The sequence below is a fragment of the Myxocyprinus asiaticus genome, chromosome 22 (assembly GCF_019703515.2).
Source record: "Myxocyprinus asiaticus isolate MX2 ecotype Aquarium Trade chromosome 22, UBuf_Myxa_2, whole genome shotgun sequence".
Classification (NCBI taxonomy): domain Eukaryota; kingdom Metazoa; phylum Chordata; class Actinopteri; order Cypriniformes; family Catostomidae; genus Myxocyprinus; species Myxocyprinus asiaticus.
The window spans coordinates 10,739,873-10,767,551 of NC_059365.1; the positions used below are offsets into that span (position 1 = coordinate 10,739,873).

At 37.6% G+C, this 27,679-nt stretch overlaps 1 protein-coding gene across 7 annotated transcripts in view; it reads right to left on the reverse strand.

Annotated features, from left to right (window-relative positions):
• Positions 1-599: 599 nt before the first annotated feature.
• The window catches only part of stx3b (syntaxin 3b), a 31,740-nt gene continuing 4,660 nt past the window's right edge, over positions 600-27,679 (reverse strand). Inside the window, exons 2-12 of one of the 7 annotated variants that reach the window (XM_051649598.1) lie at positions 17,166-17,240; positions 16,939-17,038; positions 14,876-14,950; positions 14,635-14,705; positions 14,442-14,550; positions 12,163-12,236; positions 10,491-10,625; positions 9,087-9,197; positions 8,790-8,900; positions 2,658-2,737; positions 600-1,124 (exon numbers count right to left, since the gene is read on the reverse strand). In XM_051649598.1, coding sequence (XP_051505558.1) covers positions 2,660-2,737; positions 8,790-8,900; positions 9,087-9,197; positions 10,491-10,625; positions 12,163-12,236; positions 14,442-14,550; positions 14,635-14,705; positions 14,876-14,950; positions 16,939-17,038; positions 17,166-17,240 — 939 coding nt within the window. In that variant the 3' untranslated portion in view covers positions 600-1,124; positions 2,658-2,659. Of the gene's footprint in view, positions 1,125-2,657; positions 2,738-3,902; positions 6,024-6,725; positions 6,820-7,422; positions 8,901-9,086; positions 9,198-9,356; positions 10,319-10,490; positions 10,626-12,162; positions 12,237-14,441; positions 14,551-14,634; positions 14,706-14,875; positions 14,951-16,938; positions 17,039-17,165; positions 17,241-27,679 lie in introns of those variants that run through there. The other 6 variants (XM_051649601.1, XR_007892500.1, XM_051649599.1 and 3 more) reach the window with 6 other exon arrangements.

The following is a 27,679-nucleotide window of genomic DNA, read 5'->3' on the forward strand; positions in this document are numbered from 1 at the left end:
GAGTGAGCGGAAATGCAAATTAGGCAGATGGTGATTGGGTCACAGCGACGCCGCTCAAAAGGAAGTTTTCGATCGTGCACGCCTCTCGTTCGTTCATTATGATACGGGAGCCAATACATGTTCGGATTGTTGCTTTTAACGGGCAGTTTATTGGCTGTGGAGTGAAAATAGGGTCATCATAACAGCCTATTATTGGCAAGAATATTTTTATTGAAATATAAACCTATTAACGGTCATAAATTAACTAAAAAAATAAATAAAATAAAAAACTAGTGATTGGTTGCTTTTGTCGAGGCTCATTAATAAACCAACCACAATTCGCAAGAAAAGGAACGATAGCGCTATAATTTATAATGCGGTCAATAGGTATTGTCATGTAAAATATAGGCAAATCAAAAGCCACCTGCCACCTTTCAAAACATCCAACGATGCCCTCTGATTGGTTGGTGCTCGGGATTAAATCCATGTTAAACAGAATTTAATTTAAACAGAATGTAAATCCTTTAAAAGACGTAACCTATTGTTAATGTGCACAAAGTAGCGGGTTACACAACCAATGGAAAAAAATAAAACAAGTTTTCTGATTTTAATGTCTGATTTTAATACATAACACACGAATAAATAACGAAGCCACACAAACTACACGGCAAACATTCCTTATTAAAACGATATGCAATTTACTATAATTAAAACGCTGCTTACATGCAAACAGCAACACCAAAACATAAAACCAAACAATATTTTTTTATTATTACATAATATCACTCATTAGAATTAAGAGTGATATAGAAATACGTCTATGAGAAACACCATCGCAACAAAAAAAAGAAGAAAAAAAAAAAACAAAAAACAAAACATGGGTCTTGACTCCTCTTTTTAATAATTGTCCAAAATTTTATACAGCAGTTTGAGAAATAACCACACATCTGCTGATGTGCAGCTGCGGGTGTGCGGTAGGGGGCGCTGGTCTTCAGATTCATTCGTGTAGAAGAGCGTCTGTGGGGTCTGTCTGACTGAAGCACACTACATAACAATAAATCATTCATATAACTCTTTTAAACATGGAACCAAATGAGAAGCCGGGAAAGACAGTGGCTTAGTCGTGGTCTTGAAGTCATTTCAGTCTGAAAGACAGTAAATAAGTGAACATTTGAGATAAGAAATCAGAGCATACCAAAATATTTCCAGGGTTCACACACTTTTTGACTGATGCATTTACATGACTTTTCCATGACCTTTCCATCATCATTCATAATTACTAGATGAGCATTTTAAAACAGTAATTATCTTATATTCATTGCTGGGTTAACTTTAACTCTACACAAGCATTTTTTCAAAGGGCAATAGCTAGCCAATTAAATATGTTTGAGAGAAACAAAACGAGAAAACTTAATATTTGCTATATACACTTCTATGACTTTTTAAGATTGTTCACATTCTCATTAATTTCCCAGCCGTGGAAATCAAAAACTTAAAATTCCATAATTTTCCATGACTATGGGAACCCTTCATTTTTAAAGCTGAAGTATGTCATTTTTCTTTCTCCTATCCCAGTTTAAAGGAATAGTTCACCCAAAAATGAAAATTCTCTCATCATTTACTCACCCTCATGCCATCCCAGATATGTATGACTTTCTTTCTTCTGCAGAACCCAAACAAAGATTTTTCGAAGAATATTTCAGCTCTGTAGGTCCTTACAATGCAAGTGAATGGTAACCAAAAAATGTGAAGCTCCAAAATCACATAAACGTAGCATAAAAGTAATCCATATGACTCCAGAGGTTTAATCCATGTCTTCAGAAGCAATATGATAAGTGTGGGTGAGAAACAGATAATTATTTAAGCCCTTTTTTTACCATAAATCTCCACTTTCACTTTCAAAATGTGAAAGAATGTGAAAGTGGAGATTTATAGTAATAAAGGACTTAAATATTGATATGTTTCTCACCCACACTTATCATATCACTTCTGATTAAACATGGATTAAACCACTGGAGTCATATGGATTAGTTTTATGCTATGTTTATGTGATTTTGGAGCTTCAAAGTTCTGACCACCATTCACTTGCATTGTGAGGACCTACAGAGCTGAAATATTCTGCGAAAATCTTTGTGTTCTGCAGAAGAAAGAAAGTCATACACATCTGAGATGGCAAGAGGGTGAGTAAATGATGAGAGAATTTTAGTTTTTTTGTGAGCTATCCCTTTAATATGCAGAGACAACTATAAGTAAGCCATTTATGTGTTAATTTTCTCGAAAACTGTAAATACTCTTTCTGTTCGCAATGAAAATTGCTCTGTTTGTTTTAAGAGACCTGCCCCAACAACGTTCCTCAACCAATGAGAAGGGGCTGGGGTTATCCCATTGTTTGACCAACGGCAGACGGGGGGCATATAGAGCGCAACAGTCTGGTTCCGGAAGTAAAAATCCCATTCATTTATCCCATGAATGGGGAAAATACTTCCTGATCCCAGACGGCTGAAAAAGTGGGCGGTCACTGTTGCGCTCTATTCAGAAAGCTGTTTTGAAAACAACGTTTATTTTTACAATTCCGTTTGGTGCTGTTAGTGGCACAGAAATTACATACTTCAGCTTTAATATCATTATTTAAAAACAAAGTTTAATGTAAATACTAGATATTTCACTTCAACGCTTACCATTAGGAAAAGAAGCTGTAAAGGTAAGAAAAGACAACAATCCCCAGAATTGCACAGCAAAGCATGATCATCATTTTCTTCTACAGAGAGAAAGAGGGAATGATGGAAAGAGTAGTGATATAAATAACAAGAGAGAGCAGGAAAAAGTTAGAGATGGCACATGGAAAAGAGACTTACATGCAAGTACATGTAATCTTTAGTGGACCAACAATCCTTTTATTTTATTGTTACTTGTTATTAGTTTCTCATGCAGCACATCTAATGCATAACTACTTTAAACTAACAAAAGGGGGAAAGAGGAATAAAATGAAGGAAAAGTCTGGGTTTAAGGGCTGTGTGTATGTGTATCTGTGTTTAAGACCGAGAGAGGACTCACCGTCGGCTGTTGTCAAGAATACAGATTCTACATTTTTGTCTATTATAACGTTGGTCACTGACTAACAATACATGCATAACAAGAAGTTCTACTGCTAGTTGTTCCTGATAACATAATTCTGCTTTTTAAGAAATATATACAGATCACAAGCCTGCTGAAATCATCTCAGTTTGACAATCTTTTTAACTTGCCCTGTGTGAGTATAAAATAGATTGAAGGAGCAATATGTAACATTGATATCAAGCGTTTAAAATGGGTACTGCAGTCCAAATTCAAAATATTGGAGAGAGTTGTCTCCCCCGCCCCCTCCTCCCCAGACTCAAAGCTCATGCGGGTTGCCAGGATGTGGACACGCAACAGGAACGAGCAAACTGACAATGGCAAGTGACGAGCCTTACACTGTAAGTTGATCAGCTAATGTACACGTTTGCAGTGTTTTTATTGTTTGCAAATTATAAACCAGCTCATGTGGATTTTTTATAACTCTCTCTGTCAATGTTTGCTAGATGTATTGTTGGCTTCCATGGCTGCAGCGAGCTGTGTTTGCCCGCTAACTTGTTTCAAAGCTGGCAACCCGGGGGGTCCAAATACTACTGGGAAATGGGCAGTGGGCGGGATCACACAGGCCAAAACACAAACAGAAATTCCGGCCCGGAATGGACATTTCAAAGTAGAATATACTGGCTGTAGCATTGTTTTCGGAGAAGCCAGTATTTAAACTTAGTTTCCTAAATCTCTGATAACATATTATGATAATTTTATGCTTTAGTACAGTAAATATATTACATATTGCACATTTAAGATCAAACAATTTATGACTGCTTTTTTAAGAATTGTCAGTTTGGGCCTACTTTCTTGGACTACCTTCCCATTAAAACAGTCGCTGTGTGTACAGTATAAATAATGTTATGTCATCCATGAAAGATGATTCTGCCGTTCATAGTTCCAACATATCCATCCATGATTAATTTTTAAAAAACAAAACAGTGCCATTTGTTTTATGTGTGTGTAGAGCTGAGGAGGGCGGGGCCGGGCTGGAATGAGACACACCCGGTCCCCAATCAGCCTGATGGGGCGCGCGAGGGATAAAGGCGGCCGGGGACGACAGTTCGAGAGAGAGAGAATTACAGACAGCTGTGCTGTGTTTTTAGTTGTGTGTTTTTGGTTGGGTTTTTGGTTAATAAATTATTATTTAAGTTGTCAAGCCGGTTCTCGCCTCATCCTTTCCTCTAAACCCCCTTACAGTGTGTCTCCATGACATACTACTGATATATTTAAGATGATAATCAACAGTTCAGTATCCATTCAAAATTACTATATTGTTACAGTATCCTTAAAATCATTTGCAGGCAACTCTGTTTAGTGTCTAAAGCAAAGTAACTCTTTTCAAATGTTTTTTTCTACAAACTATCTTGTAATATGCATTTCCACTGTCATCACCATTACATTTCAATGAGTTATATAGAATAAAAAATACAATTCTAAGCTAATTTTTCTTTTATTGCGATTTAAATATCATGCTTTCACAATCTATGTATATAGATCAATTTGTCTTTGTCTCTCACTGTTCAACCCAGTCATGCTGTGACATTTCCCTTTAAGAATAATGGTTTGATATTTCTGACATCATATTTAAAGGAGTGACAGCATGATTTGTTTGACCACATAGTTCAAATATAGTTAAGTTTCTCTTACAGTCTTTGATTATGATTATTTACACAAGCTCAATATGCTTTTTGTTATGCAAAAAATCATAGCGGTCAATTTTTTTACAGAACAAAATATTGTTCTTTGCACAAAGCATGTTTTGCAAAAGACATGTCATGGGTCGTTATTGCATATTTTTTTAATTACAGTATGTGATTTATGGCATGGCATGCCGAAACTGAGTGATACTACCAAAATGTTGTCAGTTGGCAAATTCAATGTATAAGCATACTGTTATGGGGTTGAAATAATGTAGTGCTTTAGGGTTAGTAACTACAAAGTACTGTTGGTACTTTGCAAGGCTGTAACCACATATTTAGGATTAGGGGCACTGGTTTAAAAAATGGCCATTGAAAATCCCATATTAATCGACAACCAATCTTGACAACAAAATTCTGAAATGTTCTAGCACAAATGGCACCATGGCTAATAATGACCATCCATCCATCCATCCATCCATCCATTTCTCTTACATTTACAACATACTTACAAAATATAAAATTTAATTTATTAATTTGCTTAAATCAGTTTTTTTTTTTTTTTACATACACTGGTTTATCACATAAAAAAAAAAAAAAAAAAAAAAAAAACATAAATCCATCATTACTCTGAAATCAGTCTCAGATGTGGGCTTCCATTCTGAATGACCCATCCATGCTTCACTTACTCCATTCAGTTCATTTCACAGGGTCCCAGAATAAAAGATGAAATCATCAGTGTCTCTAATCTCTTTTGATCAAAAACAGTTCAGTAGCTCATCCTGTAGATGTTTCCATGTGTCTTAAGAACATACAGTGTAATAAAAATGTTAAGGCATGAAATGCAGGTTATCTTTCCCTTTTTAAGTCTTCATTTGTAAAACAGAAAATCCCTTATTCTGTACTCATTAATCTGTCCGTTTAAAGTTTCATTAAAATGCCCTTCGTGGCATGTAGTACAAGTTCCTTAAACAATCCTGTTACATCCTTACAAAAAATCTGTATGTTTCCTTGACCATCACTAAGGTTCCAACAGAGTGGTTTCCCATTGGTTTATGCTAATGTGGGGAAGAGCCACAGATGGAGGGGGTGGAGCATTTGTTGTCTTCTTAACTCCAAGGAAAAAGAGCGAGGATGCCAAAGACAGGGGAAGATGATAAATCGTAATAATGGAGTGTTTGTGCGTAGCCACAGAGGAGATGGAGTGCTGATGGAGAGGTTATTATCTTACACAACCTGTGTGATGATGATAATGATGATGATGACGAGTACAATGACACCAATCACACCCAGTATAATCATCTTCTATAAGAGATAAAACAACATTATCCATTAATAAAACATCAAGGATTTAAAGGAAATCTCACTCAAAAAGGAAAATTCCATCATCATCCACTCACCACCATGCTGTTCCAAACCTGTATGGTTTGTTTCCTTCCAGTTTACATTTAATAGTGATTTAAATTTTGGACCATTTTTCACACAAAGCTATCCAATGGCTTTGGAAGACTTGGCATGTAGTACACGAGTCGCATGAACTATCATGGTAGTTTTATGGGTCTATATGGACCTTAACAGCCACTAGTCATTGTTTAATTTCAATGTATGAAAAAGTAGCTTAGACATCCTGCTTAATATCTTCTTTTGTGTTCCATGGCAGAAAACAAATCATACAGGTTTGGAACGACAAGAGTTTGAGTAAATGATTTTGAATTTTAATTTGTGGGTAAATTCTTCATTTAACTAAAGACCTCAACCATTTATCATGAGAACAAACAGAGAAACAGAGCCCGACAGAACTATGAGAACCTGAAAGAATGCAGAGAGCTCATAAATTAAACCTGCAACCAACGATAGATCAAAATGGTGAAACGGAAATCCCAAAATCCCAACTAAAAACATGCTTTGCATCTGAGAAGAAATACAGGAGGGCTAAACAAAAGGCCCAGTCACCAAAATTTCACCCAGTTCCTGAACCGTACAGACTTTCCTCTGAAATGTACTCACCAGAGACTACTTATCATAGACCTACAGATAAACCCACTATCAAAGCAATAATTGCCAAAATCGCCAAAACCACAGACACTATAATAATTATTTTCTGTAAAGAAACACACATATAGACAGTTGTTAGCATCAACTTCAACATTCTATTAACAAATAAATATCCTGCTCAGATATAAAATGACACAGATCAAGACACAAGTATTGTCAAAGAAAGTATTTTTGATGAAAATTCTCCATCTTTCAAAACTAGACATGACATTGCATTTCTAGAGTAGATTTACTTTGTCTAGAAAAGTAGTGCTGAATATTTGAAAAGAAAGAAAGAAAGAAAGAATCTTGTGCTCTACCATGGCACTATTTGTCACGCCTCTGGTGAGTTTGATGGTTTATTCTGTGTGTTTTGTTATTTTCTCTCCCTCATGTCTCGCAGTCGAAGCTGGCATGCATGATCAGTGTTTCCATGGGAGCACTGATTGTTCCTAGGGGAACGCTGATCATGCCACTAATTAACATGCTAGCAACACCTGGTTCTCCTCTAATTCACTCCCTACTTAAACCCTTCGTGTTCTCAGTATTCTGGCTTTAATATTGTTTGATGTGGAGCAATGTACCTAATGCTCTCTCTCTGCCTATTTGGTTCTGTCTTGTGTATCTGTTTGGTTGTCTGTCTCTGCCTGCATGACGGGAGTGTGGTTACCTTCCAGCTTGCTGTATGTTTGTTCTCTGCGCTCCCGAATCTTCAACGGAGGGTTCCTCGTCTCTGCCCGTGTGTCAGGAAAGTGATTGCCTGCCAATCTGCTGGGTGTTGTTCTCTGCACCTCACTACGCCTCTACGGTGGATTCCTAAGAATCTGACCTCCTGACTTCCACAATGCACTTGTCTACGGACACTCTTCACTGATCTGCCCATTGTGCGGCTATGGTGCACACTCATCCCCAACTCCTTCCCTCAACTGCAGCCAGTGCCGGGATCTCCAGTCTTCACCGCACAGTTAGATTTATCACTTAATGTTAATAAGTCCTTTGAACCGTTCCTCTGCTCTTGGGTCTCTGTCTCACTCTGACACATTATTACATTCATTAAAGTAATTTTATGTATCTAAATTTCAATTTGGGAATAACATGCACTGAATAGTTTACAATGGACTGGCATTGGCTCTGGCCAAATGGTTAGAGCTCATGCTCTGGCACAGTTGCGGTGCTCATGTGGCAATGGTGGTTCAAATCCAACTTGCATTACCACACTTCAACCCACCTTTTCCTGTCCTTTCTCTACTATATGTACTGTTAGAGGCAAAGGGCCAAACATAAATATCTTGTCCGACTGTTATTATGGAGGCTGGCTGCCCAAAATTCTAAAATTAAAGGGCTAGTTCACCCAAAAATGAAGATTCTCATTTACTCACCCTCATACCATTACAGATATGTATGACTTTCTTGTGCAACAACACAAAAAGATTTTAGAAGTACATTTTGGCTCTCTAGGTCCAAGCTCCAAAAAGCAGCATAAAAGTAATCCATGTGACTTCAGTGGTTTAATCCATGTTTTTAGAAGTGATATGATACGTGTGGGTGAAAAATAGATCAATATATATATATATTTTATATATTCTATCACATTCTGAAAGTGGAGATTGTTTAGTAAAAAAGGATTAAAATACTGTTCTGTTTCTCACCCGAAGCAATAGCATTGCATCAGTAGACATATTAAACTACTGGAGTCATATCGATTACTTTTATGCTGCCTTTATGTGATTTTTGGAACTTCAAAGTTACATTGAAAGGACCTACAGAGATGAGATACACTTCTGAAAATCTTCATTTGTGTTCAGCAGAACAGATGACAAAGTCATCCACATCTGGGATGGCATGAAAGTAAATGAGGGAATTTTCATTTTTGGGTGAACTATCCCTTTAAGGGCGTATTAGGATTAGAAACAATGACTAGGTTTGTTTGTGTATGCATGTGACTGTGTAACGTCATCAGGTTTGGACAGTAAAAGGAGAGGCTGTAGGAAGGGGTTTGGGCAAATGGGCAGGGCCTGATATCAATCATGAACTCACACGCCGAGCTTCTTGCTGATATTTAGCTGCCTTTTTAGTGTCAGCTACCGCCCGCTCCACAAAACCCACAGATTGGTCCATGTTGTTCTCAATCCTTTCAATCATACCACCCTAAAAATGGGTTTTGGGTGAAGCATGGTTGAATAGAGAGGAAGAGAGCAGGTAAAAGAAAGAGAAAGACAGAGAGAGAGAGAGAGTGGCAGGTAGTGAAAGACAAAAAAGGAAAAGAAAAGAAAGAACAGAAGGCAGAGACACTGTTATTGTGATTTCAGATTGAATGGCTGGTGAGGTCCATACCTTCCGGGCTTTGCTCTGGTACCTGGCTGCTTTCTTGGTTTCAGCCTTTGCTACTTCAATGTGATCAACTGCTTTGCCCACATTCATCTCAATGTTATCAACCATGTTCCCCTAAAACAAACAAACATACAAGTTCTATGGGCAAAACCTTTTCAGACTCACATAAAACATGAACAGACACAGACAGATTCAAAATATACACCCAAGGACATCATCTACTAAACACACTTGCATAAAAGGGAATTTAATAAAGAAATACCTCAATCTTACCTCTCAGTTTTTCTCCATAGCAAGCAATAAGCAAAGTAATAGTGGATTGGTCAATAATGTACTAGTGTAATAATTAATGTGGAATTATTTATCAGATGATGTGAACTTTTTAGCTCTGTTCCAAAAACCTAATGAGCTGCCTCACTGCTGTCTACTTAGGCAACTACCTTCTAAGGAACCCTCCTAAATGAACTTACCCTCCGTTAACGGTTACTTGCACGTGTCGCAAAAATAATGCTCCAAACAGGAAGTGCACAAGAGACTGAACTAGTGCTAACAGTACCACCAATGTCCGATGTTAGCATGTTGCTAAGCTAACAACACGATACTCTCTAATAAGCACAAAAAATGCATAGCACACTCGGATAATGGGTGCAACAGTGAATTTTTGTATTAGATGGGACTATTTTTTCTGTACTGAATCTTAAATATACTATTATACTATTACATTTATCAACAACATTTCATTTGACTCTGCACACAATTTTGAAAGAAAATGTTTACTGAAGTGAAGTCACCTGGAATAAAGGGATTATTTATTCTGTGAAGGATACATGTACTGTTACCTTAGATTTAGACCACAACTTTGCTGCATAATTTTGTTTCGAACAACCTATGCTTTGGGAGCGTACTTAAAATACTTCCTAATGATGCTTAAAATGTTGCACAGGTATGCAGCTTGCTAGGTTTTGGAACAGAGTTATTAACTTTCATTTCTTCTAGGTAAATCCTGGAGATGGAGTGGGTGTAGTTTGTGACCAAATAATGCAAATTAATGAAAGAATAATGAGGCAGAGAGGGGGATGAAAAGATCAAAGGGAAAACAAAAGGGTAAAGTTACAGAGCACTCACATGTGGAAAGTAGGGCCTGATAGGAAGCCAATCCGATCACTCGCATATTGTTTAGGAACCAAGGGATTTCCGAGAATGAGTTTGAACAAAGAGGAAAAGAGGAAAGTGGGCTATGGGCCAAAGAAAAAGAGAGGCAAAGAGAGAGAGAGAAGGCAGAAAGACAATGAGGGGGACAGGTTAGAAAACACTGACAGCATGAAAACGTTGATGGAGCTTCTGGTGAATTAAAGGATGGAGTAAATGATGGACAAACAGATGAGAGTGACAGAAGGTGGAGTGTACCTGGCTCTCCACCAGCATGGCGATGTCCTGAAACATATCATGCAGTTCCTTTATGCTGCTCTCCAGACGCACAATGTCTTTGTGACGAGCTTCAATCTCACTCAATGCTTGTTTAGAGATCCCTGAATCCACAATCTACAACAAAAAAACAGCATTTTGTTTTTCATTACTACAAATATGCAGGATGCTTCTTTCATATTCAGCTAAGATTTAAGAACTTCACAAGTCCCTGAGGTGGAGTCTAAGTCAAGTCAAGTACTTTGTCATTAGTCCAAGTCAAGTCTCACATCCCTTTTGCTAACTGTTTTCTATTCAAGTTGCATGTTACTTTTACAAGCCTTGTCTCAGGACAATTAATTGCATATACTTTAATGGGGCCCTAATTTCTATATTATTCTATCTTTCTATCTTCTTTGTCAAAACAATCCATGCTGAAATGTGCTGCACAAACAGTTGAGGTTAGACTGAAATGATCAGGGGTCAGATCAGTTTCAACATATGGCCTTTATGGACTAAGAAGGAAGTTTGCAGTTCTGAAACTTATAGTATAGTAAACACTTTTATGTTATTACAAAAGATCAAGGAAGTATAATTTCTAGGGATTTCCTTGTTTAGATATATTATTCTATGGATTTCCTTGTTGTTAACATTAGTTAACTACATTTGTAATAAATAACAATGAACAGAACATTTAAAGGGATAGTTCACCCAAAATGAAAATACTCTCATCATTTACTCACCCTCATGCCATCCCAGATATGTATGACTTTCATTCTTCTGATGAACGCAAACAAAGATTTTTAGAAGAATATCTCAGCTCTGTAGAGCCTCACAATGCAAGTGAATGGGTGCCAAAATTCTGAACTTAAATATTTATCTGTTTCTCACCCACACCTACCATATCTCTTCTTAAGATATAGATTAAACCACTGGAGTCTTATGGATTACTTTTATGCTCCCTGCTGAGCTTCAAAAGATTGGTACCCATTCACTTGCATTATTTGGACCTACAGAGCTGAGATATTCTTCTAAAAATCTTAATTTGTGTTCAGCAGAAGAAAGAAAGTCATACACATCTGAGATGGCATGAGGGTGAGTAAATGACGAAAGAATTTTCTTTTTTTGGTGAACTATCCCTTTAAAGCACTTATTAATCTTGATTAATGTTAAATTTTAAATTATATACTAATAAATTCTTTACATTAAAAGTTGTATGTTTTAACAATAGGTAATGCATTATAAACTAACCTTAACTAACAATGATCAATAGTGTATTTAGGGATGAACATAAACCAAGATTAATAAATGATATAAAAAATATATATTGTGCGTTGTTAGTTCATGATACCTGCAATCGACTGGCCATAGATAACATGACGTATGCTCTACTTGTCCGGTCATGAATATCTTTATTAACACGGCTTTGGAGTTCATTAGCAAAGGACAGCACATCAAAGAATGCTTGAGCAACTGAACCGACATCCGAACAGTGATGTACTGAGAAAGTATTTCTCCCTCTAGATCTACTGACTTCTCAAATCTCAATAAAGTCTGAATGTCAAGCCTGAAGTCAAATATTGGGTCAAGTTAAGTGAATCTCAAACATGAGTTTCCATGTCTGGTATAGGATACTGTGGCCACACACACACACACACTCACACACACACATTACCCCTGCTGTGAAAACGGCAGCGTTCCCCCCCTCCAGCATCTCCTCCAGCTCTTCATCAGTTGTGGCTTTACCAGCTAGAGTGAGAAGCAGAACAAAACTGAGTAAAAGACAGAAAAGAGGAATAGCACAATGACAGTTTTACACGCTTCAACCTCAAGCCTGAGAAAGAAAAACTTTTTACACTGTACATTGTAGGGAGGCTGAGTTGTGCACCATTCAGAAATTAGTTGAAAATGCCTTTTAAATTCTAATTCAATTCCTGAACTTAGCCAGCAAACAGGATGTTGAATTATAATTTGAATTTGAATTAAAGGAAGTAGAATTAAAATGGAATAAAACTTAAAGAAATTCATATAGGTGTAACAGCTGTAAAAGTCATTTTTAATAATATATCCAACATACAGTGTATTGCAGGAATTAATATATATATATATATATATATATATATATATATATATATATATATATATATATATATATATTAATAACTATATATTTTTAAATTATGTAAACTACATATATTAATAACAAACATATTAATAATCAATGCTTTAAATGGCAATTTAGTTTTTTATTTATATTTAATATAGATAAAATATTAACGAAAATCAGACCCAAATTGGGATTTCTTTTTCATCAGAAATGATGTCTACCTTATATAGCTAGATAAAGAATTGTACAAAGTACCATAATGTCTATTCTAGACTATGGTGATATTATATATACGCATGCAAGCCAGTCTTTATTACGTAAATTAGATTCTGTTTATCGTGCCTCGATTCGTTTTATAACAGATGCCAATTCTTATACCCATCATTGTATATTATATGCTTTATTGGGATGGTCATCACTCTACCATAGAAGGAAAACACATATGCTCATCTTTGTTGTTAAGGCATTATTAAGTAAATTACCAAAGTATATTTGTAACTTGTTAACTTACAATCATCACAGCCATAACACAAGATCAGTGGAAAGATTAAATTTATTAGTGCCGAGAGTACGTACAGAAATTGGAAAAACCTTGTTTGCTCATTTTGCCCCATGGATCTGGAATAAAATGCAGGATGTCCTTAGCTTAAAATCTCTACCTACTTTAACTAATTTTAAAAAACTTTTATATTTGGGGGCCTGGGTAGCTCAGTGGTAAAAGACACTGGCTACCACCCCTGGAGTTCGCTAGTTCAAATCCCAGGGCGTACCTGAGTGACTCCAGCCAGGTCTCCTAAGCAACCATTTGGCCCGGTTGCTAGGGAGGGTAGAATCACATGGGGTAACCTCTTCATGGTCACTATAATGTGGTTCGTTCTCGATGGGGCGCGTGGTGAGTTGAGCGTGGTTGCCGCAGTGGATGGCATGAAGCCTCCACATGCGCTATGTCTCCGTGGTAACGCACTCAACAAGCCACGTGATAAGATGCACGGATTGATGGTCTCAGATGCGGAGGTAACTGGGATTTGTCCTCCGCCACCCAGATTGAGGCGAATCACTACACGACCACAAAGACTTAAAAGCACACTGGGAATAGGGAATTCCACATTGGGTGAAAAAGGGGAAAAATCTCCCCCCCTCCCCAAAAAACACTTTTATATTTCAGTTTTAAAGAAACATGTACTTGTTTGTTGTAGTTTCTCTTTTTTTGTTGTTGTTGTGTTGTTGTTGTTGTTGTGTGGAATGTGTTTTATTATTGTATTTTTATTGCTTTTATTGTAACTATGTATGTAAGCCACTATCTTGACCAGGACTCCCTGGAAGAAGAGATCATGTATCTCAATGGGAACTTCCTGGTTAAATAAAGGATAAATACAATTTTATTTAAATGTATATTTCATTATATTTAATACGTTTACTTTAACATTTAATACATTTATGTTTTAATAGATTAAATAAAATTTTATAACACCTTATTTCACAGAATGCTTTAATTTACCCAAAAATCTTCAAAAAGAAGCTAATTAGCGTGTACACATCAGGGAATAAATAAAGCAAATTAGTCAAAAATGTATTATGTATTTATTATGTGTGGTGTATTTGTAATTTATATATAATAAAATTCCTCTGTTGTGACTGTTGAATTTCTTTTAATTATAATTCAGTAAATTCACCTTTTGAGTGGGTGTGGCCAATTCACAATGCAACTTATTTATTTCAAGAGCCAATTCTTAAATTCTGAATTTCACCCAACCCTGGTGGGAGGCTGAATTTACTGTTAATCCTGTAGTGAAAAACAAACTGCACTGAAACAAGTGTGCGGGTGAGTATATTTATGTGACACTTACTGATCTCTAATTGTCTCTGAATGCGACCTTTGCTCTTCTCTCTGAAGTCCACCTGAGCTTCACTGTATTTAGTCATCACATCAACAAACTTCCTGGAAAGAATAGCATGCTGGCACGGGCAAACATGAGCGCAGAGTTAATAGAGCATTAAAGTGTGTGCGCATGTATGTGACAAGCTAGGACGCTGACTCACTTGTGATTTGCGTATTCTCATGTCAGCCGATACTCTTTCCATTTCTTCAGTCTCAAGATTTCTTTCAATGGCTACAAACACACAATGTAAACATTGCTTTAATAAAGATGGATGTGGCATATAAATCACACCATTATGGGGCAGCAGTATTTGAACAGCAATAACAAGTTCTTTGTGTACAATTTTATTGACCTATTGAGAAAACCACAAAGCAGGCAAGGCTATATGTAGGGAAACTTACTCTTCAGTTTGTTACGAGCATTGTTGGCCATTTTCTTGATTTCGTTAGTTAGTGCCTCCAAATCATCCTGTGTTTCTGTAGACAAAGAAGAAAACAGAAACTGAGGAAATGTATAATAGTGGATAAAGGAATAAGAGATTAGAATAGCACTGTTTTATATGTGTTAAAGTCAATATGAAATGGCATTTTATTTTTTATTTTTTAGGACCTAATCAAGAAAAGTCAGCACTCAATAACAAAAAAAACCCAGACCTTCCAAAAACACTACCAGCACCCACTTTTGAGGAGTTCTTTGACCATGACATGGAGGTTAAAAGGGTCATGACATGCTTAATTTTATTATTAATTTTTTTATGTTCCTTGAGGTTCACTTATAATATTAGTAAAGTATTTTGTATTATAATGTAATATATAATTATATATATATATATATATATATATATATATATATATATATATATATATATATATATATATATATATATATGTATTAATATTAGTCATATATTTGTAAAACATGATCATTTTCCACCCTCATTCTGACCCTTTGTCAGAAACGCTCTGTTTTTTGTTTTTTTTTGCTGCCTTTTCTTTAAGAATTGACAGTACACGACCACTGTTATGATTGGCTCTCTGCTCTTGACTGACCTGCTCTCTCTTTGTCATCTCACTGCTCACTGCTCACTGCTACTGGGCGGGCTATGGATGTGATTAAAGGTAAAGTAGGCGTTGATGTGTTGAGGCGGTCAGGTGCAAATGTCTACCACAATGTGACATCACAATGTGGAGGCAGTAGAGAACAAGCCGCTTTGGCAGCTTGGTTTTAAAAAAATGCTCTTTTTGCAGTGAGTGGGAAGTTTTGAGTTCTAAAACTTACAGAATGTTTTTATTGTCACGGTCCGGTCACCTTGTCAGGTTTAGGTTCTACCTGACGGGACCGTGGTAGAATCAGCCTGCCTTTGTTTTTTGTGTTCCCCCTTTGTGCAAGCGCATGGGTCCGGTTGTTTGGACCGTCGTGCACACACCACCGCTGTGCGCTCTCAGGTGATGTCATAGTTCTGTCAACCGGTCAGGTTGGGTTTTGCCTGACGAGGACCATGACATCATCGTCCCCTGTCTGTATTGTGTTTCATGTTCGTGTTTTGTGTGGGTCTGGTGGTGGGTTATTGCTGTGCACAGTTTGCCCTCCGGTGATGTCACGGTCATGGCACCTTGCCAGGTTGCATGTTCGCCTTATGAGGACCGTGGCATCATCGTTCCCTTGTCTGTTTCTGTCAAAGGGTGTTTACATTTTTCCCTTATGTGTTTCAGGGGTTGCTGGCATGCTGAATCACATTTCCATGGGAATTCTGATAGTTTCCATGGGAATGCTGATTATTACAGCGTGCGAGCGACACCTGCCCCGTGTTTGTTTCTCTTATTTATACCCCGCATGTGTCACGTCCAATGTCGGATCATTGTCTACTGTGGTGTACTGTGGTGTTACTTTGACCATGGTGTTAGCTGTCTTGTCTAACATTCCTCACTTGTGCAGTTAGAGCGGGCTCATGTATCTGTAGGATCAGCCGTCAGCTGCCGGCATTGGAAATGCCTGTCTGTCACTCCCTCGTTGCCAGTGGCTTGTTGGATCAGCCATCTGCGGCCAGCGCTGGAAGTGCCCTTCAGTTATTTACATTTTGAGTTTCATCAATAAATCCTATTGACTGTATTCCTCTGCTTTTGGGTCCTGTCTTCCCACACACGTGACATTTATAGCACAATGACCTCTTATATGTCAAAAGATCAAGGAAAATTTGACCCCTTTACAGGTCACGTTCACTCTCGAAAGCATCTCAACGTGTCCCAATGTTAACACTCATTTTTAAATCCATAGTTATTTGTTATTAATGATGTAATTTTTATAACATTAACATTTACCGAAATGAAAGTACTGTGTAAACTTTTGGTAAGATTTTAGAATGACTACATTACCTACAAGTAGCATAAAACAATGCCTAAATAGCTATTTCACAAGTTCACTGGTTCAAATAGTCCTTGAGCGCCTAAAGGTAAACAAATCTTACTTTGGTCTGATGTTGGTGCAGACAGAATAACTGAGTAAAGTTTCTTCACTTCGGCCACATTCTCATCAATCTTATCAATACTGTTCCTGATGTCTTCAATCTGAAAAAAAAAAAAAAAAGAAAGAAACAAGGTCACTCGAAAATGCACAAACACCACAATGACTCACACTCATTCAAAGCACAAAATGTATTTACACAAACACTTTGTAATATATTAAAGGGCGTGCCTGGGCGAAGAATTCATCCATGAAAGCAGGGTTGTCCACAGCGATTTCGACATCATCATCATCATGATCACATGTCTGCAACACACAATGTAAGACGTGCTGTATATCAGAAATGTTTTAGAAAATACTACACATATTAAAAAATATGTAGACCAGATAAAATTAGGAACCCTGAAGAGCAACAAACAGGGGCTGTGACATCATTAATGTGATGTAGTATATTAAATAGGGCTGAACGATTTGAACAAAAAAATCTAATTTTGATTCTTTTGAAACATATTGCGATTTAAACTGTGATATGATCATTAGCATTAAAAAAATGGGCCACTTCTATTCAAATGAATGGGAAAAATTGGAACGCCCAACGGTCAACAGGTGTAGAAAGGAGGTCCCGCCTTACAGGTAAAAGAGCCAATCACCTTTTAGATACAGACACTGCCTGCCAATCAACTCGAGAATGCACATGCGCATTAGCTATACAAGCTGGATAAACTGTGTTTTTTTTTTTGCGCAATCTGAATTAAAAAAGAAAAGAATTTATGATTGCAGTGTTGACACGTTATACTGCTGATTTGAAATATGTTCTTTGATCATAATTTTGACCAACCGTTTTGAAGAATTAGGTGTTCCCCCATTTAAGTAGATAGGAGCTGATCTTTCATGACTGGAAATAGCTTCCCCGAGAGTTTCCAAAGATGGCCGCCAGTGGACTGAGTTGCTAGAAAGACTTTGTCAGTGAGTGCAGACTATTTATTTATGTAATTAAAGTGCAGCCCTTGCGGTTTGATAAATATTTGGATTAATCATTCAGCCCTAATATTGACTACTTAAATAAGATATGTAATTACTTTTTGTAACAAGGTTAAGGATGGGAAAGGAGGAGGTGGGAACTGACTGAACAGTCAAAATAATATTTAATTTAAACAAAAAGACACACAACACAAACACACATGGCAGCTGCATGTGGCTCTGCCGCGTTCCGCTGCACTTATCCCTCTCCTCGGCCGATTAGCCCAATTGGGGGCCGGGCGTGCATAGTCACGGCCTGGCCCCACCCTCCTCCTCGTCACACTTTTAATCCCTATTGATGAAGCATCTAGAGGAGGAATGTCCTGGTAAATCTCTGAAACAGCTTAAAATGAAAGGTAAATTCCAGTTGCATGCTGCCCCTGGTACTAGGATATGATCTTTGGGTGGGCATCTTGACCTTTAGGGTGGGCAATAGGCTCCCTCCTCGTCTGACTGGGGGAGTCCCCTTTGGTAATTTTGTTGTCCGACTGGCAGGGCACAAGGAAAATGTTGTGCCCCCCCAAGTCAGTAAATAATAATAGTAAATAATGCTGTATTGTATTTGCAGACTGTCACATGAGGTCTATCTTATATGTATGGTCCTGTATAGTGGAGCTATCTGAGGTGTTTCATTAGAAATGTTACAAATGCCAACCTGGCTTGCACAGCATGAATATATAGCAAGCACACGTAGAGGTTTGTCTTGTGATGTTTTATGAGTAGCGTGTGGAGACCAGTGGCCTGTTTTCTCTTTCAATAATAGCTTTACTGTAAAATTGTGGCAATTTGATGCAATAGCAATCAAACATGTAAACACTAAAGCAGAGCTTTGCGCGAGATAACTTTATGACTCAAATTCAAGTCGGGAGAAATGAGGGTTGAAGTCCGATTGAAATCACACCTTGTTTCCTTTATGACAGTGAGGATTTACTTAGAGTCATCAAACTTGTGGTTCTGTCACTCACACACACACTGCACTAGAGCTCCACATGCGCACAAACACACAACCACCATGACAATGATGGCCACAGTTACCAGTTTTACTGTAGTAAGAAAAACTACATTTTTACATTTCTGAAGAAAATGTAAGTGGTGCTTGCCTATGCAAAAGTCGACTGCACAATGCTAAGGTGTTGTGGGTGGTTGCCAGGGCATTTCTATACAGCTCTAGGTTTCTGAGTGGTTTTAAGTGTGCTGCTATGCATTTGCAAAGGTGATGTGGGTGGTTGCTGGGAAGTTGCTAAGGTGCTGATTGTGGTTGCTTTTTGGCCCAAGTCAAAAGAGCCCACTTCCAAGTCTCAATAGGCACTTTTCTTCCATTGGGCTGAATGTTTTTCTTTGCGAAACCTTGCCATTCCATATTGATCCAGGCTCGTTGACACAGTTATTGTTCCAACTGTTTCAAACACAGGATAAGAATGGACTAACTTAGCAACTGACCAATCGTGAGTCACCATGTCACTAAAGACATTCCACCAGCACGGTTCTCCCCGTCTTGATTACGGTTTAGTTTACAATTCTAATAAATCCCAGAAAACGATTTGTAATCATACTGTACCGAACCGTGCTCAAGTGGAAATGCTACTGGAACCATTACTCACCATTCTCAGAACTGTTTGAACCGATGGTGGAAAAGCACATTATGATATGCCTTATGATACTGTTCCCTATAGATCGGCATTGGATCTGTTTTTAGAGTTTGGGGTTGTTCAAAACCCTAACCGTAAAAGTATGAACAATAGCAATACGACCGACAGATAGACGGATAGACGAATAGACAGGTAGACAGGTAGACAGGTAGGTAGATAGATAGATAGATAGATAGATAGATAGATAGATAGATAGATAGATAGATAGAGTCGTGCTCAAAAGTTTACATACCCTGGCAGAAATTGTGAAATTTTGGCATTGATTTTGAAAATATGACTGATCATGCAAAAAAAACTGTCTTTTATTTAAGGATAGTGATCATATGAAGCAATTTATCATCACATAGTTGTTTGGCTCCTTTTTAAATTATAATGATAACAGAAATCACCCAAATGGCCCTGATCAAAAGTTTACATACACTTGAATGTTTGGCCTTGTTACAGACAAACATGGTGACACACACAGTGACACACACGGGTTTATATGTCAATTAAAGCTTAATTTCCCACACCTGTGGCTTTTTAAATTGCAATTAGTGTCTGTGTATAAATGAGTTTGTTAGCTCTCACGTGGATGCACTGAGCAGGCTAGATACTGAGCCATGGGGAGCAGAAAAGAACTGTCAAAAGACCTGCGTAACAAGATAATGGAACTTTATAAAGATGGAAAAGGATATAAAAAGATATCCAAAGCCTTGAAAATGCCAGTCAGTACTGTTCAATCACTTATTAAAAAATTGAAATTTCGGGGATCTTTTGATACCAAGCCAAGGTCATGTAGACCAAGAAAGATTTCAGCCACAACTGCCAGAATAATTAATCGGGATACAAAGAAAAACCCACAGGTAACCTCAGGAGAAATACAGGCTGCTCTGGAAAAAGACCGTGTGGTTGTTTCAAGGAGCACAATACGACGATACTTGAACAAAAATGAGCTGCATGGTTGAGTTGCCAGAAAGAAGCCTTTACTGCGCCAATGCCACAAAAAAGTCCGGTTACAATAAGCCCAACATCACCTTGACACACCTCACAGCTTCTGGCACTGTAATTTGGATTGACGAGACCAAAATAGAGCTTTATGGCCACATCCAGAAAATGTGCATTCTTCTGCACGAAAGCTGCGCATGGGACGCTCTTGGACTTTCCAGCATGACAATGACCCTAAGCACAAGGCCAAGTTGACCCTCCAGTGGTTACAGCAGAAAAAGGTGAAGGTTCTGGAGAGGCCATCACAGTCTCCTGACCTTAATATCATTGAGCCACTCTGGGGAGATCTCAAACGTGCAGTTCATGCAAGACGACCAAAGACTTTGCATGACCTGGAGGCATTTTGCCAAGACGAATGGGCAGCTATACCATCTGCAAGAATTATAATGACCTTGAATGTGGAGCGAGAATTGCCCTGTGACTCCAAGAGCTCTGGTTACATTAAAGCGTATCATTCTGCATTTGGAATGAAGCTTTTTTTTTTCTTACTTTTCTTACTTTGATAGTTTTGTGCGATAACACATTATAGTTATTTAGCCTATTTATTTGTTGAATATTCTTAAGTTAACCTGTTAAAAGGCTGTGCTTAGCATTCATATATCCCTATGAAATACCTCTGATTGGGTCACATGGACATAATGCAAAAACAAATCCTAATTAGTATTTTGTCTTGTTTTTCAGTAAACATTTCTAAACATTCTTAAAACAAGATTTACTTGACATGCAAAATTGCATAAGATATTATGTCTAAACAAAATTTAGTAAGGTATATGCTTAAAACAAGAAAAAACTTTAATGGATTAAGAAAAATAAACTTTATTCAAAGGGAAAACATGTTTATTTTTGTTACCACATTAGATTTTTTTAAAGCATAAAGTTCACCTAATTTTGACAGATTTCACTAAATATCTTAATATCTTATGTTTTGATATTTTTACTGGAAAGCAAGTCAAAAATATCAAATAAGGATTTTTTTGCTGTGCTATTATACATGGATTCCTTTCATAGTCGACTAATAGCTCAGACTATGGATGTCAATTTTCTTTTTCTTTCTTTTTTCTTTCCTTTTTCACCCAATTTGGAATGCCCAATTCCCAGTGCGCTTTTTAAGTTCTCGTGGTCGCGTAGTGATTCACCTCAATCCGGGTGGCGGAGGACGAATCCCAGTTGCCTCCGCGTCTGAGACCATCAACCTGCGCATCTTATCATGTGGCTTGTTGAGCGCGTTACCATGGAGACATAGCACGTGTGGAGGCTTCACACCATCCACCGCAGCATACTTGCTCAACTCACCACGCGCCCCACTGTGAACGAACCACATTATAGCGACTATGAGGAGGTTACCCCATGTGACTCTACCCTCCCTAGCAACCGGGCCAATTTGGTTGCTTAGGAGACGTGGCTGGAGACGCTCAGCACACCCTGGGATTCGAACTAGCGAACTAGTGAACTGGGGTGGTAGCCAGCATCTTTTACCACTGAGCTACCCAGGCCCCCGGATGTCAATTTTCAGACATTTTCATAATCGATCGTCGTGGAAATTAACGATCAAGTAATTGATTAATCGTTAACGTTTATATCGCAAAACACACATGGAGGACTCCAAATAACATGTGCTTGTAGCCTACTGTTTATATATAATATAAATTAATAAACTTAAGAAATGCAAGTATTGGCATTTTCCTCTTAAAATATTCTTAGTTCAGTTATTTTAATAATTGTTTAATTACTGTTAATGAATTACTGTTAAACATAACTGAATATATATAACTTGTATACATATTTGAGTTTATTAAAACTTCACATTTTGGATCGTGGAATATTTCGGACCTTTGGATAAAATTTTTTTTATGGAAATTACGTGAAATAATAACACACTGTGTAAACACAGTACATAACATATCACTTCTCCGGTGATGGTGAGATGTCAGCTGAATGTGCTTTACTGGCGATCACTGACGTAACTGTAGGTTGGGATGAAACTAGGAGATCAACCGTGCTTGTTGTCATGTTGTACTTTAACACACTATCAAGGTGTGCGCAGAAAACAAATGTTCATTTATAGAGAAACGCTACAACACTGTTTAAATTGAGCATGTCTGATCTGGGCGGCTCTTCTTCCGTGAACCGGAGAAAACATGACATGCAGCCCCAAGCGCCCTCTAGCGGCTGGTAACTGTATAGACAGCCTGCTGTCATAATTGAACACATTTGTCCTGAAATTAATTAATCAACGATTAGCTTAATCGATCAAAATTTTTATGACAATTAATTGATTTTCGATTAATCATTAACATCCCTAGGTCAGACAACACATTGACTAATCAATTATGAAAATTGGTAGTTTTCCACATCTCTACCTTTTATTACAGAGTGAAAGAATCGTCATGTCGGACACAACTGTTCTTCAATAAACATTTCTTTCAAAACAAAAAGGGGTGTTAACACGGCTAAATAAAACACCAAATCGAAATAGAATCACAATATACACTACCGGTCAAAAGTTTTGAAAGACTTGACTGAAATGTTTCTCATGATCTTAAAAATCTTTTGATTGCTTAAATGTTTGAAATTAGTTTTGTAGACAAAAATATAATTGTGCCAACATATTTATTTATTTCATTACAAAACTAAGATTTAATTAAAAAAAAATTTGGGAAATTGATGACTTGGACCAAATAATAAAGAAAAGCAGCCAATAAGTGCCCAACATAGATGGGAACTCCTTCAATACTGTTTAAAAAGCATCCCAGGGTGATACCTCAAGAAGTTGGTTGAGAAAATGTCAAGAGTACATGTCTGCAAATTCTAGGCAAAGGGTGACTACTTTGAAGATGCTAAAATATAACACAGTTTTGATTTATTTTGGATTTTTAGTCACAACATAATTCCCATAGTTTCATTTATGTTATTCCATAGTTTTGATGACTTTAATATTATTTTAAATTGTGAAGAAAAAAAATTATAATAAAGAATAAGTGTTTCAAAATGTTTGAATACACAACATCACTGGGACCCATCATTCAAGCACATGGATTCTCTTACCACTGTTACGCTGATGACACGCAACTCTACTTGTCTTTCCAGCCCGACGACACCACAGTGACTGCTCGAATTTCTGCCTACCTGGCGGACATCTCGGCCTGGATGAAGGAGCACCACCTGCAACTCAACCCAGCCAAGACCGAACTCCTTGTCTTTCCAGCCAACCCTGCTGTTGAACACAACATCACCGCGCAGCTGGGTGCAACTACAGTAACGCCTTCCAAATCGGTCAGAAATCTAGGGGTAACCATCGACAACAGACTAAATTTCACAGACCACATCTCAAAGACCGCAAGATCATGTAGATTTACACTCTACAATATTGGGAAGATAAGACCCTTCCTCTCTGAACATGCCACACAACTGCTTGTCCAGTCACTTGTCATAACTAGACTGGACTACTGTAACGCTCTCATTGCAGGCCTCCCTGCATGTGCAACTAGACCCCTCCAAATGATCCAGAATGCAGCAGCACGTCTGGTCTTTAATGAACCAAAGAGAGCACGTTACACCACTCCTTGTCTCTCTTCACTGGCTACCGGTTGATGCACGTATCAAATTCAAGGCTCTGATGCTGGCATACAGAACAGTTACTGGGTCTGCTCCAGCATACCTAAAATCATTTATGCAGAGCTACGCGCCCACTAGAAGTCTGCGGTCGGCTTGTTGTACCAACACAAAGAGGCACCAAAACACTTTCCCGGACTTTCAGCTTCATCATACCACATTGGTGGAACGACCTTCCCAACTCCATCCGTGAAGCTGACTCACTTTCTGTCTTCAAAAAACGACTAAAAACACATCTTTTCCATTAGCACTTAACCAGTCATTAAAAAAATAAAAAATAAAATAAAAATAAAAATATTCTGTTTGCTTATGTTTTCCTCTCTTGTAAGTCGCTTTGGATAAAAGCGTCTGCCAAATGAATAAATGTAAATGTATATCGAATCAGCAACTACATATCGTTGTAATATTGATTTGGGAGGTCTGTGGCAATTCCCAACCCTAGTAAACAAGCCATTTCCTTTGAATGACAAAAGTTGAACTTGTTCTGGCAAAATGTAATATTGCCCATTCACCTGACAAAGAGTTTTGCTCTCTTTTCAAGTTTATTGGAAGACTTAACAATGTGTAGCCAACCCAACAGGTTTTTGTGAATTTTAAAGACACACACATATAAAGTGCACTGGAAAAGCTGTTAGCTGAGGTAAAGAGATAAGCCTACAAGAGACTTCCTGCTAAGTTTGGGAACTTGAGTTCAAGAGAGAGTGTTTCTCACTAAGAATAAGTGTAGTGAGTTCACATTAACAATGTGTTTGCAGAGTAATGTGTGTTATTTAGTGTGACCTAGAGTGTTTTTCAACTCTTTATCATGCTAAAAGGGCTGATTGGATACTTACCCAAATTGACCATGGTTACCATAGATACTAATGTTATAGAAATACAATGAAGTATAATGTGAATATGTCACTGTATTTTTTTCCCCACATTTTTAAATACTAAAGAAAAGAATGAAATGTACACAATATAAACATGCATATAAACACAAAAATGTTTTTCAATCAAATAAAAGCTTTTCTAAAGTAACATATTTTAAGATTTAATTTAAATAAACCAAGAGCTTCTCTAAAAGCAATGGGCATCGATTTTGCCCTGTCCCTTATAGACTGTAAACAAGTCTGAGGGACAGCTAAGAAACAGGTTTGGGAGGAGCAGAGATCACGTTTTGGGGAATAAAGAATTAAAAGCTGACAGATTCTGAATGGTAAAATGAATAAGAAAAAAACTCCCAGAACCAAAAAGTCTGAAAATGTGGATGGACCATGTTGTGCTTGTACAATCATTGTTCAATATCATCATGTGCTTCATCTCATGTACATTTCTATGAGAAATACACATGTCAGGGAGAGCAAAGTGCTTGTTGTCTAAACCCTCTTATTGCATTCAGAATCTGCATACCCCTTTTACTGTATATTCACCTGTCAATTCAAGCCAGTGTTCATACATGTAAAACTGTTCAGGCTGCTCTGGAAAAAGATGGTGTGGTTGTTTCAAGGAGCACAATACGACGATACTTGAACAAAAATTAGCTGCATGGTCGAGTTGCCAGAAAAAAGCCAATGCCACAAAAAAGCCTGGTTACAACATGCCTGACAACACCTTGACACGCCTCACAGCTTCTGGCACACTGTAATTTGGAGTGACGAGACCAAAATAGAGCTTTATGGTCACAACCATAAGCGCTATGTTTGGAGAGGGGTCAACAAGTATTGTGCTCCTTGAAACAACCACACCGTCTTTTTCCAGAGCAGCCTGTATTTCTTCTGAGGTTACCTGTGGGTTTTTCTTTGTATCCCGAACAATTCTTCTGGTAGTTGTGGCTGAAATCTTTCTTGGTCTACCTGACCTTGGCTTGGTATCAAGAGATCCCCAAATTTTCCATTTCTTAATAAGTGATTGAACAGTACTGACTGGCATTTTCAAGGCTTTGGATATCTTTTTATATCCTTTTCCATCTTTATAAAGTTCCATTATCTTGTTACGCAGGTCTTTTGACAGTTTTCTGCTCCCCATGGCTCAGTATCTAGCCTGCTCAGTGCATCCACGTGAGAGCTAACAAACTCATTGACTATTTATACACAAACACTAATTGCAATTTAAAAAGCCACAGGTGTGGGAAATTAACCTTTAATTGCATTTAAACCTGTGTGTGTCACCTTGTGTGTCTGTAACAAGGCCAAACATTCAAGGGTATGTAAACTTTTGATCAGGGCCATTTGGGTGATTTCTGTTATCATTATGATTTAAAAAGGAGCCAAACAACTATGTGATGTTAAATGGCTTCATACTATGTGATGATAAATGATCTCTATCCTTAAATAAAAGACAGTTTTTTTGCATGATCAGTCATATTTTTAAAATCAATGCCAAAATGTCATAATTTCTGCCAGAGTATGCAAACTTTTGAGCACAACTTTATATATATATATATATATATATATATATATATATTGTGTGTTCTGATAGTCTTGACAAAGTCACAAAGTTTGGTTCCCGTACTTAAAACTATGTGATATTTAAAAATTATTATCTACCTCTCAAAAATGACCCGATTACAACATGGCATGCACATTCATCGACATTCATGAGACAACAAACATGCATTAAATACCTTAAGATGTCTCAAACAGTGGCGGATTTAGGCATGGGTGACATGGGCAGCCACCCGGGGTGGCATCTTGCCGGGAGCACAGCCCCCCACCTCAGCACCAACAGTTGTCAGTTGAGGGTGCTATTTTGCTGCTGTTGTTTTTGACAGCTGTTTCTGCATGATGTCGGCCTCAATAAAGCTAATTTGGTATCTGTGGAGTGCGGAATTTTGGAAAGAGGAGGCATGGCTAATTCAACGGCTCAGTGTCGTGGAAGTACAATGGCTAAAATCACTTATAGCAACTTTAATTTATTTATTTAATATGGACCCTTAATAAAAAAAATAATAATCTAACACTCGAGATGGGTAATACTATTATGGTAGCAACTTTGTTGTTGTTACCATAATTTTAGTAACTATGGTGGTGGTTACCATGGCAAACATATGTAGCGTGAGTTCCCGGAAAGATTTTTTTTTTTGTCACACTCACACAGAGTTCCCGGAAAGATTTTTTTTTATTTTTTTTTTTTGTCACACTCATACAGAGTTCCCTCTCAGCTGTTCCATGTCCCACAGTTCCTTTAGCTCTCCAAGAAGAGCACCATTCTGAGTGCGTGTGCATGCGTGTGTACTTACCATATAATACTCTTACTGTATATACACACAAAAAAGTGTTGAACAGCAGCCACGCCAAGTTAAACATCACAGAGGAGACAGAGAGATCATTTATAAGTCATTTATTGAGGGGTTGGTACGGAAGATGTATTTCTCTTAACAGGATTTCCTACACTGAAGAGAGTCACATGCAGACATGTCCCTGGCAATTGTTATTAGTGGCGTTTACTGAGGCAGGCATCACTATTCCTATTGCTTATGCTTAGGGTTAGGGATAT